Source organism: Lutjanus erythropterus, chromosome 15 (genome assembly GCF_056507025.1).
Source record: "Lutjanus erythropterus isolate fLutEry1 chromosome 15, fLutEry1.hap2, whole genome shotgun sequence".
Taxonomy (NCBI): Eukaryota; Metazoa; Chordata; class Actinopteri; order Lutjaniformes; family Lutjanidae; genus Lutjanus; species Lutjanus erythropterus.
This window is the reverse complement of record NC_139331.1, coordinates 33902525-33920181: the sequence shown is the minus strand read 5'-3', so window position 1 is coordinate 33920181 and position 17657 is coordinate 33902525. Positions and strand designations below refer to the sequence as shown.

The 17657-nt window shown below is 39.7% G+C and overlaps 2 protein-coding genes across 2 annotated transcripts; both read left to right on the top strand.

Annotated features, from left to right (window-relative positions):
- LOC146314761 (cytochrome P450 2K4-like) lies at positions 1-6180 on the top strand. The gene is made up of 9 exons (XM_084736987.1): positions 1-234; positions 341-503; positions 625-774; positions 2723-2883; positions 3022-3201; positions 3717-3858; positions 5078-5262; positions 5393-5534; positions 5621-6180. Exons 1-9 carry the CDS (start codon positions 28-30, stop codon positions 5806-5808), a joined length of 1518 nt encoding a protein of 505 aa, XP_084593113.1. The 5' UTR covers positions 1-27; the 3' UTR covers positions 5809-6180.
- Positions 6181-10213: 4033 nt separating this feature from the next.
- Positions 10214-15858, top strand: LOC146314760 (cytochrome P450 2K1-like). The gene is made up of 9 exons (XM_084736982.1): positions 10214-10539; positions 10646-10808; positions 10909-11058; positions 11157-11317; positions 11442-11621; positions 13171-13312; positions 14019-14203; positions 14972-15113; positions 15202-15858. The coding sequence occupies exons 1-9, from the start codon at positions 10333-10335 to the stop codon at positions 15387-15389; spliced, it is 1518 nt and encodes a 505-aa protein (XP_084593108.1). The 5' UTR covers positions 10214-10332; the 3' UTR covers positions 15390-15858.
- Positions 15859-17657: the final 1799 nt, after the last annotated feature.

Sequence of the window (17657 nt, the reverse complement as noted above, 5' to 3'; positions counted from 1 at the left end):
AATACTTAGTATACTCAATACCAAGTCATGGGGATACTAGACATTTTTCTCCAGTCCTTCAGTTCTGTCTCCTTGTTCGGAGTTCTGGTAGTCTTGCTGTTTGCCTACCTCATCTCCTCCTCCAGCTTCAGCTCCAAGGAAGACTGCAAGGAGCCACCAGGACCAAAGCCACTTCCCCTTCTTGGTAACCTGCTGCAGCTTGACCTCAAGGAGCCCCAGAAAACATTTCTGGAGGTGAGGCAGAGCTGACAAAGAAGCATACTTTTAGGGCAGTTTGTTGCTTCTGTCCCTCTGGCTGCTTTGTTCTGCATGTGTCATGATATTATGTCTCTATTCTTAGCTTTCGAAGAGATATGGATCAGTGTATACCTTCCACATGGGGCTCAAAAAAGTGGTGGTTCTGACAGGATACAAGACCGTGAAGGAGGCACTGGTCGACCACGCTGATGAATTTGGAGACAGAGATCCTCTTCAAATTATGCACGAATTTAATAAGGGACTCGGTAAGAAAAGAAAAGAAAGTTTCCCCCGACATGTTATTATTCTGAATTTTGCTTTACTTTTAACGAATTTTGACAGTCTTCAACCCTAAATTGTGCATTTTGCTGAATTACTTCACACCAGGTATTACATGGTCCAATGGGGATTTGTGGAGAGAGATTAGACGCTTTGCCTTGACCAACCTGAGGGACTTTGGGATGGGCAAGAAGGCATGTGAGGACAAAATCATTGAGGAATGTCACCACCTCCTTGAAGTGTTAAAGAACTTTAAAGGTAATGTCTAATTATTATCATCAACTCTTTGAGCAACATTGTTATAAATCAGTTATTTTGATTTAAAGAAAAACTCTGTGGACAGCACACTAGCTCCTTATTGACCCCCATAATAGGAAAACACTCCTTTGTTCCATCATTTAACAACTCACCAACTTTAAAGAAAATTGTATGGGGAGGTCTGAGCAGATTGTACAAATACTGTGCAACACTTGAGACTTATGTGGCAGGAGGAATTAGGAAAAGAGATTTTAGAGGAGCAGTGGGAGGAGGCACTTGTCTAGATTCATTCTTCACCTGTCTGCACCAGACACTGCCTCATACAGCCTAACGTGATTTAACTGGTCTAAACAAAACCTCAACAGATTATTCCCAAATAATGAAGCTGCCCTGCCTTTGACAGCTGTTACTAAATCTTCAAGTGAGGTGAGGTGAGGTAAAACAAACACCTGCTGCAGCCTGTTGCACAAGCTCTGTTTAAGGTCAAACTTAGCATGGTTTTAATGTGAATTAGTACTAAACTGTGATTAATGCGTCACTAAAAAAAAAAGCAGTGCAGCACAGATCACAAGTTACAACATAAATCTCAGAAACAACAAGTGTTCAGCCTACATGTGTAAGGGTGTAAATCCTAAAATGTATTGATTTTGGTCAGGGAAAGCAGCTATTCTAGTGATAATATCTAGCTTCATTGCTGCTTAGCTAGCAAACTACTACAAATGAAATGTCTTCACAAAACTCTGTGTTTTTCCTTAAAGGGATAGTTCACCCAAAAATCAAAATTCAGTCATTATCTGTTCACCTTCATGCCAATTCAAGGTTGGGTTTAGTTTTTCGGTCCAGGGAGTTTCATAGGAAAACAGTGTTAAAGAATTTCCCAAACAATGTAAGTGAATTATGACTTGATTCCGAACGTTACAAAACAGCAGAATAAAAACATAAAATGCCTCCATGCTGCTCGTCTGGTGTGATCCAAGTCTCATAAAGCCCCGACATGCCAACTTGACTAAAATAACGTTATTTGCACTGCAGATCTTGCATCTCGCATGCACACTGTCTGAATTGGGTGTGTGTGGTGTGACAGTATGCAAATGGCATGCCGAGACTTTAGGAGACTTGGATTATGCCTGATGAACAGTATGGAGGAATTTTATGTTTTGTTTTGGGTTTTTTTTCTGGTTGTTTTTTATGTTTGAAAACTGTGCACACTGCACATCAGTGCACACAGTGTGCAAGCCAGGGCAGCTGGAAACGTGAGGAACAGGGGTGCAAAGTATGTGTAAAAGTGAAAAGAAGACGGAGGGAGGAAGGGCGCCCCAGTTTTTATTTTTAGTCATTTTATTTTTCACCATAGGAAACTACCTTTATGGCTACCCGGTTGATTTCATAAAGCATGGCACGTCTGCGCCACCGTTCTGATCCGTCCTCTGCACGGCTTCAAGCCCCACCAGCAACATTTCAGAAGCATTTTAGCAGCGGAGCGTTTTGCCCGCCTGATTATGTTTACTGGCTCAGATATTGTTGATTAGGCCCTGTTAAAAAAAAAACAAGAGGATAAATTTGATAAAATATGGTCAACTTTTATAAATTACTTCAACCAGACCAGAAACTAAAATATCAGCCTCCATCTCTAATACTTGTCTCCTACTTGCTCTTTGGTCAAACACGAGTTTATGAACAGAGTACAGACAGACCATCTCTAGATAAACCAGTTTATTGTTTGATTTGTCTCTGAGACTGTTCGTAAGGCACCATACTCTCCTGTGTACTGTGAATTTATATTACAAGACATAAATTGCATTTTACAAATGTATGATTCCAAATGTCATATTTTGTATGGCCTCTCATCAGGAGTACCGTGTTGTACAAGTTTCAACTGCTAAAACCACAATAAAAACAGTATTTTAAAAAGTGATTTAATTTTTTTTTTCTTTCTCTCTGGTTGTAGGAGAAGCTTTTGATACGTCCAAACCGTTATCATATGCAGTCTCTAATATTATGGCCTCCATGGTCTACGGCAGCAGATTTGAATATGATGATCCAGTGTTTACATCCCTGTTGCATCATATAAGAAAACGCCTTCAGACTGCGAATACCTTTCCAGTACAGGTATCTATTTGTAAAGCTTTTAAATTTCAGTATAGTGAGTGAATGAAACATTAAATAAATGCTATTAACTATTGCACCTTATATAACTCTCCCAGTAAATGTTGAATGTTAAAGTGATGAATATATATTTTTTGACAGGTGTACAACCTGTTCCCGTGGTTCTGCAAATGGATCGCTAGCAGAAAGGAAATCCACAGATTGGGCGCTGCCATCAGGGAGCAGAACATAAAGCTGTGCAGTCGTTTGAAAGAGACCCTCAATCCACAGATGTGCAGAGGCTTTGTGGACGCTTTTCTAGTCCGAAAGCAAAATCTAGAGGTGAGAAAACTTTTCTATTAAAATTGATATGTTGGCTTTTTTTTTTTTTTACCATTGTGAAGAATTATTTTTTGGGTCTGCATCAAAATAAAAGAAAGGATGCAGACCTTACCTGACTCTCAGGGAACCCTACTAACTTTCCCCAATTATTGTTAATAATTGATCAAAACCGGGGGATAGGTGCAAACTTTTTTCCGCTTCTGAAAGTGTGGTATGCCAGAGAAAGTTTGGTAACTCATTTCAGAGCAGATCTCTGCGAGGCAACCCGAACAAAAAGAATATTTGGATGTGACCTCTTTATAATCACCAACATTTTGATCAGTAACTGTAATTTAATTTCATATTTTTTCCTCAATACCCGTAACAGATTGTGGTTGCATGTATTATCTCTGCCAGGCATAGCAAGGCCAGCAAAAATAGATAGGAGACTGCACTGTTTTTCTGTCAGAATGAAACGGTAAATCAGAATGTTGTTTTGGTTTACAATAATTGTGCTCATAAATCTACACCTGCAGGATTCAGGGATTACCAACAGTTACTATGACGATGAAAACCTCCTGAAGACAGTTATGAATCTGTTTGCTGCCGGCACCGATACAACAGCGAATACACTGAGATGGGGACTTCTGTTTATGGCCACCTATCCAAAAATACAAGGTAGAGACCTCAAAAGGGGACCTGTTATACTCCCTTCCAACTCCAGTTTTACTTGTTAGCAGTAGATACTTTAGCTGCTAGCTGACTAGTTAGCCCAGCAATAGGTCTGTCTAGACAAAACTAAAACCCCAGTGCTATCGAACAGTGTCTCTCATCCTTTTTGCAGATGTGATGGATGACACATGGCAGCCAAAGTAACTAGCAAATAGCAATTAGATTTATTTATTATTCATCAGACGACAAATGAGACGAGGAGCAGGCTGGGGAAGGGGTGCGACAACTCTCCAAATCAACAATTCAATTTGACTTTAAATTTTAAGGTCATCATTTGATTGTATTTTTCCACTTAAACATTACATTTTATTGACAGTTACAAGTGGCTTTTATTTCAAAAAACATGACTTCCTCTATAATTTGATACCAAACATATGGAATCTGCAGCTTTTTAGTTCAGGTTGAATTTACCATATTTCTAAACTGCTATGGAGTGAATATCAGTATCTCTAAAAGAAGAGTCAATTTTATAAGAAATGAAAAACAAATGTGATCAATATTTCTCTCTGTAGCCTTTTTTAGTCAACATCTAGAGTCTCACAAAAACCTGGGCTTTCAAAATAAAAGAGAAAAGTTCCTCACTTTACCCCCACAGCTGTGTTATAAGAATAAGTATCAGTAATGTGGCAGTAAGTTGTGTTTTTGGCAACTTGCATGAGAAAAATCAATGAATTTACAGATTTAATCATGGATTTTGGTGGAACTTGAAACTTGTTAGCCACTTTAACTGTTAGCTGCTTGTTAGCTCAGTTAGCCATGTAGCTCACTCTGCTCAGACCAGGATTTTAACTACTCGGGGTGTGCATGGCTAACTAGCATTAGCAGTTAGCTACTTTAGCAACAGGTAAAGATGTCTGTCCATCATATCTGGGAGGCATACTAAACACGTGGCATTAAGTAGACAAAAAATGTTAGAAATGTTGCATTCAGAGGAGTCTGAAACCAGAGTGTTTGGCTCACAGGAATTACTTATTCATATTTTTACCTCATCTGAAACTTTGGTCACATTTAACATGAACATTCAACATTGTAACATTATGGCAGAAACAAAGAAAAACATATGTCCCCTTTAAAATATCCATAGTTTTCACAGAATAGCACACAGTCCAAGCCGCACAACATGCAAAAATTATCTTCATAAAATCAAAAGCTTTTCATCTCCCAGATCAGGTCCGGGAGGAGCTGAGCAGGGTGATAGGAAGTCGTCAAGTGCAGGTCGAGGACAGGAGGAACCTGCCCTTCACCAACGCTGTCATCCACGAGATACAGAGGATGGCCAACATCAGCCCGCTGGGACTTCCCCGCAAAACTACCCAAGATATCACTTTCCAGGGTTACTTCATTAAAAAAGTAAGACTGAATGAAATGCTGAATATCCTCAGTACTCATCTTCATGCTCTAAAACAAAATATGGCAGTTGTCATATGATGAAAAGAATCATATATTATTTGGAAATGTTTTTCAATTGTAATGTCTACAGGGGACCACAGTGTATCCCATCTTGACATCTGTCCTGTTTGATGAGAGCGAGTGGGAGAGCCCACACACCTTTAACCCTGCCCGCTTCCTGGACAAAGACGGAAAGTTTGTCAAGCGAGACGCCTTCATGCCCTTTTCTGCAGGTTCGTGAGCTGAGGCATTACCTCTTGTCAGTGTTCGCACTGCTTGGAAGGTGACCGGAGGCTTTTTCCTTTGTGCTCTCTGGCAGGTCGCAGAGCTTGTCCTGGAGAGAGTCTGGCCAAGATGGAGATCTTCATCTTCCTTGCCACCCTCCTGCAGCACTTTCGCTTCACTTCTCAAGCCGGAGGTTCAGAAAATGACCTGGACCTGACTCCATCCGTCGGCTTCATCCTCCACCCCGTGCCTCATAAACTGTGTGCCATCCCCTGTGTGTGAGCAGGAAGGGCACTTGAAAATTTAAAACGTAGAAACCCTTCTTTTTAATCAAGCGGCATCTGAGTTTTAGAGGTATACTTTACGGCTAAAAGGGTGGCCTTTTCGTAAAAACTGGGCTGTTTATGCAGCCGCAAGGCACAAATATTTTTGAAAGTGGCGCCACCTGACCTGAGAAAACAGAAAACCTAGAAGAAAACCAGAATGCACTGGGTTTATATAGACTTGACCAGAGCCTCAGGAGTGTATAACTCTTGCTCTGCCCCATCCTGCACATCCTGTCGGCCAACACTGTACCACTGTCTTCAACTTCAGAAGGAGCTGCAGTAACCTGATTCAGCAGCTGCTTCTGAAGCAGACAGAGTTGTGGAGGTGAGGGTGGACTGGGCGGTGTCTTTCAGGGATATTGCAATAGTCAAGTTATCCTCAAACTTTTTCTGGCATGCCCTCAGAAGCCGAAAAAGTTCACAACCCACAATTGCTTATCGGTCATTAAAAGAACTAATAAAAAAGGATAAATGCCAGCACAATAACGTCATTAAACTTTATGTTGGATATGACAAACAGAGGGAGAAGGAGTAGATTACTTCTAGGATGACAACTCCTGCATTAGGATTCCTATTACTGATTTATTAGTTTTACTTTTTGTTGTAACTATACCGGCATGAAACAAACATTTCAATCCTTGGTGGGTGTGAAAATCAGCAGCTCAGCAACTCTAGCCTTTGATATCAACTTCTTACCACGGAAACAAGTAATTTTTCTTTCAATGAGAATCTATTGAAAGTCTAATCTTTACTGCAGCATTGATGATTCACGTCCTCACTAATTATTGTGACATAACAGAACAAACTGCAGTTAACAGATATTTACATTTTATTCACAAAAGTTTAGAAGCAATATTTATGAGCCACCTTTATTTGGACACTGGAAGAATTCTGTGAGATGAATAATAATAATGAATCAGTGTATAAAATCAATTCAGAGTCACATATTAGCGTGGTCATGTGCTGTGTCTTTGAATCTGTTCTACTCTCCGTCAGGTGATGGGAAGTTTGCTCTGATGGCTGCGCCACACAGCTCTGCAAAGCTAGCTTCAATTTCTCTCCGAAATCTGTGTGTCGCCCTGCAGAATCCACGCCAAGAAATAATATCCACCAAAAATGAACACAATATTAGCAAGGCAAGCTAATTTACTGTAAACATCACATTTCATACCTAAGGCAAAGTGTGTTACATGATATGATATGATTCACTACAAGTGGAAATACCATTTTTGCATCACAATTTTCATTTTTCATTTAAAAACAAGAAATAAATAAATAAACTCTTGATGATGTGCCATTTGTTTGGGTCTGCACCAAACAAACAAGATTTGTAGGGTAGGACGTCTCTGCAGCACTACAGTACTTCATAATCCTGTTTGTGACACATTATTTTAACAAAAAAATGCAGCGTCTGTGATTTGGACATTGCATGTTGCTGTATATTTAAATTAATTGTGAAACCGTGATAGATATTACAGGAAAAAGGGAGAGTGACATGCAGCAAAGTCCACAGCATGAACTTGTCATCTAATCTGCTATTTTCTAGCCTTTGTAAGTTTTTGCCATGTGCATAAATGACTGTGTCATCAGCATATATTTAAATATTAATTTATGGAGAGATAGATGGTATATCGCTAATATAAATACTAAAAAAGAGAAGGCCAGAACATGATTTTTCTCCTTTAATTCTTGTATGTGTTCTCTACTGTTCAAATATTTCACCACCCAGTCAACAGTATTTTCTGACATATTATTTGCTGATGGTTCAGATGATGCTTCACTGTGAGTGACTGTATCAAATGCCGTTTTCAGATTCATGAACCCATTTGGCAGAAGGGTTGCAGTTCAGCATGCGCAGGAGCTGTAAAGGACAGCGTGGGCAGTGTGTAGAATTTAGGACAGAAATGGAATATAATATCCATAATTATGTTTTAATCTGCATAATCACCTAATGTTTTCATTTGCCCCTTTTCTAAAAGCAGTCGGCCATGTTTCTACAGAAGCCCAGAATGGACAAACCATAACAACCAACCAAACAATCCATAAAAATCAAAGATCAAATCACTGCTGATCTGATTCCTGCTGTTAAATATTAAGATGTCTTGTTGTTTTTTTGGAAAATATGTGTGAGTGTTATCAATATTTTTTTCAAGTTCCTGGCTGATACTGGATTCTTGGTGCTGAAATCAGCATTAGGGAGGAAAAAATAGATTTTGATATATGGGGCAATTTTGTCCTTATACTGAACTGTGACTCTGAACTGTGACACAAACATGTGATGGCCAGGCAGAGCCACTGATTGGTGAGTGAGTTGACTGTTTGTTGTTGAGACTCCAGACTAACAGCTGTTGGCTGAGTCAAACGTTGACTCAGGAGGAGGAGGAGGAGGAGAAGGAAACTAGCTGCAGTAACCATCTTTGTCCAGAAGATGGCAGCACCGCATCAGACTCGCCCGGTGCAAGGTTTTCCTGGAGGTCAGTCAACTCAGTCAGCAGAGAAGCAGCTCTAAGATTTGTTGTACTGATGCAGAAAAAATCTGACATGTCTAATGGAGACGCACATGAATGCGACCAGTTACCACACCTGTTTATGTGCATGTGCCTATTAACCCTTTAGAAGCCTGCAAGTTTCTACAATGTTGCTGCAGTTCCCAGAGAATACTTGCTTAAATGACAAGTTTCCTCTTTAATTTGATACCAAATATGTGGCACTTTGTGTAGCTTTTTAGACCAAGCTGGATTCAATATATTTCTAAAAAAAAAAAAATGCAATGCAATGTAATGCAACAAACGGGAAAAAAATGAACAAGGTTGTAGCAGCCTGGAATGACAACTGGTCGAGTGCAGTATTTGTTTTAGAAAGTTTCGACAGAATACCATGAGCAGAGTGAGTGTTGTAGGCAGCAGATGTAGTTTATAGTCAGTGACATAAACAGGGGGAAAACAGTCCAAAGGGTTTTTTATATAGGCATAAATATTATGACGGGTGTGTAAGGATGGCCACATGTCAGAAGAGTAGTGCAGAGGACGTTTGTAGCAAACCAGATATCAGTGTGTGTGTAAAAAGCCTGTTTTAGATTTGACCTTGGACTGAAATCTGCTAATATGGTGTGAGAAGGAGGGTGAAGAGGAACAGGGCCAGGACTGTTCCTTGCGGGGGCCCCTGCACTGCAGACAACAATGTCTGACGCACAGTCCTGTGTCTTCACATACTGTGTGTGTGAGGTCATCCAGGGTCCACCGGGCCTTTTCCACCGGTGCTTTTGATCATTCTGAGCCAAACTGTACCACGCTCAATCGCTTTTCCATTATCACTTTCAGCCCCACCCCAGCCCCAAGTCTCTTTGTATTGAGCTCTCAGATCTCAAATGTAGTTTCTTCTCTACTTCGTGGTAAGTACCCTCAGATATCTGCGTCGTTTTGTTGTTGTCAGAGCTGTATTAAGTTACTGCTTATGAAATCCCCCTGAATGAAAACATTTTCTGTTTGTGCTGCTTCATAATAAAAGCCTTTAATAATAAATCAACATGGGACTTTTATTGTGAAGAATTTAAGGAAATAGTGTGTTTATTCCAGAGACGTATATGAACCATTTATCTTCCACTTTACAGCCAATGAACTCGAGCCTTGAGCTAGTCTACAGGTAAAGGACACACCTTCAAGCGGGCAGCCCTGCTGTAATAGAAATGCAAACCCTTGCCATGCTGGGCTGAGGGCCGAGTCAACCCAAGTCGAGCCTGGCCAGCTCTGTATAAAGGGCCACAGGGTGGGAGGTGGTGGTCCACCCATGCACACGCCAGCTTATCCCTCAGTAGCGCAGGTTGTATTGTACTGAAAGCACTTGAGAAATCAAAGAACACGAGTCTCCAACAAAATCTATCATTTATATGTTTGAAAAACAGATTGAGGCCAAAGATCAAGCCCTGGGGGACACCCTCAGTAACCGAGAGGGTCTGAGAGAGGAATTGTTCAGACTTTACACAGATTTGAGCAGCCAGACTGAGACACATTGCACACATTGCATTTGGGCTGGCAGTCTAAAGTGTGTTCATACAAAAAGTGACACAAATATTGTAAATCTCCATGGAAGACATGAGGGACCTTGATTAAATGTCTATTCACCCCCTTTGAATCTTGAGTCATACCTGCCCAAATTCACTGAGTCTTAACCCCTGTACAGATTTAAAGAGTAGCTCTCTGATTAAGATAGGTCAACATTAAGAGGACAGTTTAGATAACACATGCACAAACTAATATTAATAGTTAAACCACACAGACCTCTCACCTGAAAAGACCTAATGGGAAATATTTGCTGGGTTTTTATCAGTTACCTTATCCACATTTGATCCCTCCCATTGAGCTGGCAGCCACATCAGGAATCAGTCAACCATTACTAAAATGCTCACAGAGCTAAATGCTCCATGAGGCAGCTCATTTAATCAGAGCATTAGCAACATCAAAACACAATTTATTTTAAAGTCATGGGGATATTCGATCTGTTACTCCAGTCCTCAAGTTCTGTCTCCCTGTTCGGGGCTCTGGTGGTCCTGCTGCTCGTCTACCTCATCTCCTCCTCCAGCTTCAGCTCCTGGGCAGAAGGGAAAGAGCCGCCCGGACCCAGACCCCTTCCTGTGCTCGGGAACCTGCTGCAGCTAGACCTCAAGAAACCCTACAGCACATTACTGCAGGTGAGAACTGTATTTAATTTGCACTGCATTTTTTGCCTTCACATGTAAGTGTTTCATAAAAATGAAAAAGAAAAAAAGAACTGCAACATACTTTATGTACTTTTAGCTTTCCAAGAAATATGGATCAGTGTTCACTGTGTACTTTGGAGCTCAAAAAGTGGTGGTTCTTGCTGGATACAAGACGGTGAAGGAAGCACTTGTCAACTACGCCGATGAGTTTGGTGACAGAGATCAACTGATATTAGCAGTCGAGGATAATAAAGGCCATGGTAACGAAAGAAAAAAAAGAGACCAAACAATTTTCCCATTCTGTTTAACTTTAGGAAAATGTCAGCAAGTTTTCTTTTTTTTTTTTCATTTTAATCTCAGGGGTTTTGTGGACCAACGGAGACTCATGGAAAGAGATGAGGCGCTTTGCCTTGACGAACCTGAGAGACTTTGGCATGGGCAAGAGGGCGTGTGAGGACAAAATCACTGAGGAGTGCGACTGCCTCCTTGAAGTGTTCAAGAAATTCAAAGGTAAATGTTTACCTTCTTAGTAAATGTGTGATTAGATACCTTTGGACTTAAAATATTGTGCTGTGATATCGATTTGGTTTTGTTTTCCCATCTTAAAGGAGAAGCCTTTGATACGACCCAACCAATAAACTATGCAGTCTCTAATATTATCTGCTCCATCGTCTATGGCAGCAGATTTGAGTATGATGACCCAAAGTTTACATCTATGGTAGATAAAACTAACACAAGAATTCAACTCATGGGATCTCCATCAATACAGGTATCAGTCATTATTTTTTTGGAGCTTTTAGTGTTGTGACTTTAGTACAATAATACTGTATGTAAACTGTATGTTAGTATGTAGAAAAGTACTTAGCATTTTTTTGTTTGTTTTGTTTGTACAGATGTACAACATGTTCCCATGGATCTTCAAATGGGCTGGGAACCGACAAGAAGTGAAAAAGATCACGTCCTTCATTATCAAAGAGAACTTAGCACTGTTCAGTCACCTGAAGGAGACCCTCAACCCGCAGATGTGCAGAGGCTTTGTGGATGCCTTTCTGGCCAAAAAGCAAAATCTGGAGGTTTGAAAATTCATATTATTGAGACGTAGTTCTGTGAGAATTTAGAAATGTTATTTGATATAATGGTTTTGAAGATGGACGGTGTGTCTCCATTTCCTCCCGCTGTACAAAAATGAGGCCAAAATATCCCTGATATATCTTTCGCGGATGGTTTCATTTCGAGCAAGAGTCTACGAGGTAGTGATTGGAGTCAGAGACACGATATCGAGGTCCCGCACATACAACCGGTCACCTCAATCATGAGCAGGGCTGAGTTCTCAATCATGGCATGAAACACCCTTTTATAGCATCAAATAACCAATTAAAACCAAACGTACGTAACTTGAACAAATATCAGTGTGACAAGAACAACTTAAAATGACAGAAACCATCACTGGGAAAATTTTATTTGACATATACTTTGGTTCATGTCCCATCTGCTTACATGGAGGGATGCGGTTTATGACCTATACTGCAGCCAGCCACCAGGGGGTGATCAAGATGTTCTGCATTCAGTTTTGGAGAGCTGTCATCCATCATTATTTTAACTCAGTTGTGAAGTACAAGAGCACTTATTCACTTTTCACAGAAATACTGGCATTCACCGATGTATTTAGGGCCCGAGCACCTCCAATGTGTCTCAACAGGAAGTCAGCCATTTTGAATTTCGTAGTCAATTTTTCACATGTCATATTTTCACAAACTCCTCCTATACAAATAATCCAACTGACTTGAAAAAGAGGGTGTACCATCTAGACAAGTCTGTGATTATCAGCTATTAAACGATTTGGTCAGCACTGAACGGTGTGGCTGTGGCTTGGCGCCAAATTCTGATGTCTCGCCATGAAACATGACATTGTTATAACTTGGGTGTAAATTATCTGATCAGCACCAAAATTCACGTTTGACAACAATCACACCCTGAACACATCTACCTAACCAGGAGACATGATCACGACGCTACATAGTGACAACAGGAAATGACATCGAACTCTGTCCTACGGTGTCTAATGCATGTGAAAATGCTGCATGGACCAGTCGGCATCTTGCAACATGGTCGCGGCTGCCACAGGCCCTGAGTGGCACAGGGGCGCGAGAACCTGTTCAATGCCGCTTGTAGTTTTAATCTTTTTTGGGATTTTGTTTTGTATATGTAAGAACAGAATCTGTGCACATTCAGAGCACAATTGTGCACATTTGAGTGCTGACATGATTGTGCAAAACAACCGGTTTCATATTTTCTTCAATTCCAAAGTATTAAAATAGCAATAATATTTTTAGTCATGTTCTTTTGCTTTTCCTAGGACCATTCTCTCCGAACAAATGTAAGAAAAAACATAGGTCTTTGGGGCCAAGGTCGTATGTGTCCTGCCAATGCAAACATTAAAATCACAGCACAGTCGTCTCCCTGGGTTCAAGGATCACGTCCCTGTCTTTACACCAGCGACTCCCAAAGAGAGGTCTACCAACCGTACCACGATGGTTCAGTGTGAACACACAAAACATTACAGTCCAGAGCAATGTAAACTGTCAATGTTCTGGATCAGATTTATACATTTATACCTTGCAGGAATCTGGGGTGACAAACAGTCACTTCCACGATGACAACCTCATGATGACAGTCCTGAATCTGTTTGCTGCTGGCACCGATACGACAGCAACTACACTCAGATGGGCACTTCTACTGATGGCCAAGTATCCAAAAATACAGGGTGAGGTGCATGGCCAACACAAAAATTGTCATTAAAAAATAAAAAGATAATTAGTGCACTGTACAACATTTGAACATTTGTTCATAAATGGTTTCTTTTTCTGCCAATTCATGCAGTGGATGTTAAGATATTTGAATAAGTGAATGTTGAAATGAAAGTCTGTGTGTGCACCGGAGCCATATGTATCCTAACTTTACTACAAGTACTGTTTTATTAATTATTATACCATACTTTTTGATTACTTTAATTTGGCAGACACTTGAGTCCAAAATGACTCAATATTTTTCCCGCTGGACAGTCAAGAACTATCTTGAGCAACTTTTTCAGTCCAAATCAGCCCAAGAATTATGGCTCACTTCAGTTCCAACAACCCAACACCAAAAAAAATACCATCCTGTTGCACATCAAACATGTCTGTACAAGTCTAATAAAACTGGTAGATGGAGCATCCATTTTACAGGTTGAAGTTATATATTATAGCCGAGCAGAGTCATCCCCAGAATTAGTTATTATTGCTTTACACGCACACAAAATCACCATAGTCAATTGGCTTTATTGTCTCAGCACTATGCTAGTAATGTGGCTAAAAGATAAATAAATGTCATAAACTCGCAGCCATAAAGGAGAGACTAACTGAATCCAGATGATAAGAAAATAATCAAAATTTATTTTGTAATTTTGCCCTTATGCCTCTTTTATTTTCCAGACCAGGTCCAGGAGGAGCTGAGCAGGGTGATAGAAAGTCGTCAGGTGCAGATTGAGGACAGGAAGAACCTGCCCTTCACTGACGCCGTCATCCACGAGACACAGAGACTGGCCAACATCGTCCCCATGGCAGTTCCTCACAGAACCAGCCAAGACGTCAACTTCCAGGGTTACTTCATTAAGAAGGTCAGACTGAATTAAAAGAGTGTACGTCTTTTCATACTTTTAACATTTTGAGTTAGGGCTAATCCACATCCTGAGCTAAATTAACCATGCATTGTATTTAAGTTTAATCCAGACTCTTCAATCTGTGTACAAGTAACACAACTTTGCAGGGTAAAGTATTCTAAAGCATTCTTCTGCAGAAACAAAGTAGTTCCTGCATAAAACCTTCCTTTACGTCCACGCTCCGGTAGCATCATACATGAGAAAATAAGGGAAAACTGAAACAAAAGTAGTGTCTATCATTTCTTATTGTCTGAGAAAATCGTTTTGTCACTGGCTGGCCAGATACTGTTGTACAGGTGATATGCTAATCCTTCCCAGTAATTTCTATCTAGATCAGATGCATAGACACCTGACCTACATCGTCATGGTAACAAAGATAAACACATGGTTTATTTAGGTTTGAGCAAAGTCCATCCTGTGCTGACTTTCCTGCTCTTTGTACTACGTGACCTGATTTCTGCAAGAAATCTGAATGCATTTGCACGTCACAGAAGTTAATTAGAGCGACTGGTGTGTCACTTCAATGCAAAGTTGGTCTTTGGTGCACTGCACGCTGTTTGAAAATATCAAGAGTAGACTGTTATTTGTACACAGATTGAAGAGACTGGCCTGTATTTGTGGCACCGGTTCTTCATACCAATCTTCAAGTTTAACAATAAAATGTGGCAATGAAACAGAATGTAGTGGCTAATTTCTTAGGGTTTTATTTTCTGTATCTGTCTACAGGGGACCACAGTGTATCCTCTCTTGACCTCTGTTCTCTATGATGAGAGTGAGTGGGAGAGGCCGCACACCTTTTATCCTGCTCACTTCCTGGACAAAGATGGAAAGTTTGTCAAGCGAGATGCCTTCATGCCTTTCTCCGCAGGTTCGTGAGCTCAGCCAATCACGTCTTGTTAATGTTCAGTCTCCTGGCAGTCGGGCCTTACGGCGTTACTCTTCATTGTCTCTCGCAGGTCGCAGGATTTGTCTTGGAGAGAGTCTGGCCAGGATGGAGCTCTTCATCTTTTTCACCACCCTCCTGCAGCACTTTCGCTTCAAGCCTCCACCTGGAGTCTCAGAGGACGACCTGGATCTGACTCCACGTGTGGGCTTCGTCCTGAACCCTTCACCTCATAAACTCTGCGCTGTTTCCCGTATGTGAGGATGAGGGCTTAAAAATGCTGCTTCAGTGTTCATCTTAACACTCATTCTAGAAAACTGGGGCAAAACTGTATTTTGAGGAGGTTTAGATTTTTACTCTTCATTTGTGCTGGAAAATATATTTTGAAATATAAAATATCTTATTTAGCTCTGATTTAGAAGGGCTAAGCAGCTGAGATATTTTGATAAAAAATGTGACCAAGTTGACAGAAATCTGGGACACAACTTTAAACGGCCAATATTTTCATTTTAAAAAATCAACTTTAAAACAAAGATCATTATAATAGCATATTTTCATATTAACCAGTAAGTATTAGTTTTAGTGTTTGAAGGCTTTTGACACATTTTAAACATTTCTGGCACTGATCAAGTTTAGAAATTGAAAAGAATAAACTAAAACATTTCATAAAATGCACATATTTCGTATGTATAAATCATTAAAGAATAAATAATAAAGACTTTTGAATTAATGTGTTGTTGTTGTTGTTTTTTTGTTGTTTTGTTTTATTTTTTTGTTTTGGAAGGACATGATTTGTTGTGTCAACTTTATATTTGACAATAAAGTTGTTTTTTACCTTTAAATGTAGTAAAACAATGAAATGAGAAAATGTATGCCTATGTAAATTCTGGCTTTGAAAGGGTTAATGTGCCTTTCTAATAGAAAGACAATAATTTGCTCACAACAAGATGTAAGTGGGTCATGATATTTTTGACAGAGATACCTCTGAAACTATCACTACAAGTCAGGAGAAAAATGTGTGTTTCTGAGTTCGAGGTGAGCCGTCCCTTTAAAGTTTATGAGCTGCTTCCTCTGATGAGAGCAACAGGAAACATGATGAAAGAGCTCTGACACAACAGGGAGGACCATTAAACTGTCTCTTCCTTAAAATTTATAGAAAAACCCCAACACAAGCCTCATGACAGATGCAGATATGCAGAGACTTGCGTGTTTATTTCTAATATTACACTGTGGAAAAAAACAGTCAGACTCCAGGATATTATTACAAATAAAAGCACATAATAAGATCTCACCCAAACTGACAACACATTAGATAAATAGACTAACACATCGTCTTATTGGTCATACTGGCAGGTACAGGCTGATGTGTATATTTTACTGATACTGTGCAAACATCATCGTGCATCCCTAATGTTACATTCACTTGGATTCAGGTAGACGGCAGACGGACACCTGGTGGACAGAACGAGAAACAAATAAGCAGTCCAATGAATAGAATAAAAGTTTTTAGGTGTCTCTCATTTTATGTAATCATTATAGCAATGCATGTGGATATAAAACACTGTTTTCTCTAAATATCGCATTGCAAACTTTAACTTAAAGAGAATGTAGACCTGTTTTTCATTTATTTGGTCCACAAATCTCTGTGAATCTCACATTGTGAAAAAATGTTAGGGAGTGTTTCCCAAAGACCAATATAACATCTGTCTGGTTTTGCCCACAACCCAAATATACACAGTTTACTGTCAGAGAGGAGAAAAGAAACCAGAAAATATTCACTATAATATACAAATTTAATTACCACTTAATAACTAATTAATAGATTAACTGTTGCAGCTCTAATTGGATGCAAACTTTAATTTGTAGAATTCTTTCCTCCTTGTGTGCAGGAGCTTCATCACATCTGTTGGTAAATTCTGTCACGGAGGATGGTAAAAAGTTTAAATATTTTAATTTGCACAGTCTGCCGTCGTTACCTCGTCTACTAAAATGATATCCGGTTTGCAGTCTACCGTCTGCCTGAATCCACGTGAATGCACCATAATTTGCAGTTAATAAGCTACAACATGTAACAGGACGGCATGACTCTTTGAAATGATGCAGTTCTAATGGCTTTTACAGTGATGTGAAAACAAGATGCAGAAAACGAGCTGAAACAGAGAATTCAGGCTTGAGGAGGCAGGAAGAAAGATTCCTTTTTATTTAATATTTCTGACAAGCACACACAAGACACACACAATGGCAAAAAATATCAATTTAAGTGAATCCAGTTGTCTACAGTAACCCTCAACGAATTGCACAGATGAAAACAATAAAACACAGGCTCATATAGCATACAGTACATCATGGTTCAACATGCAAATAATGAACAAGTTAGCTAAATTTATAACATAATATATACATTTATAACATAATATAATAATACAATGCAAAATGCCACCATTGGATTCCACAGTATGTTCTGTTACAGCCAGAACTTATTTGACTTTTCACAATTATTATTTATTTACTTACAAAACTGAACATCAG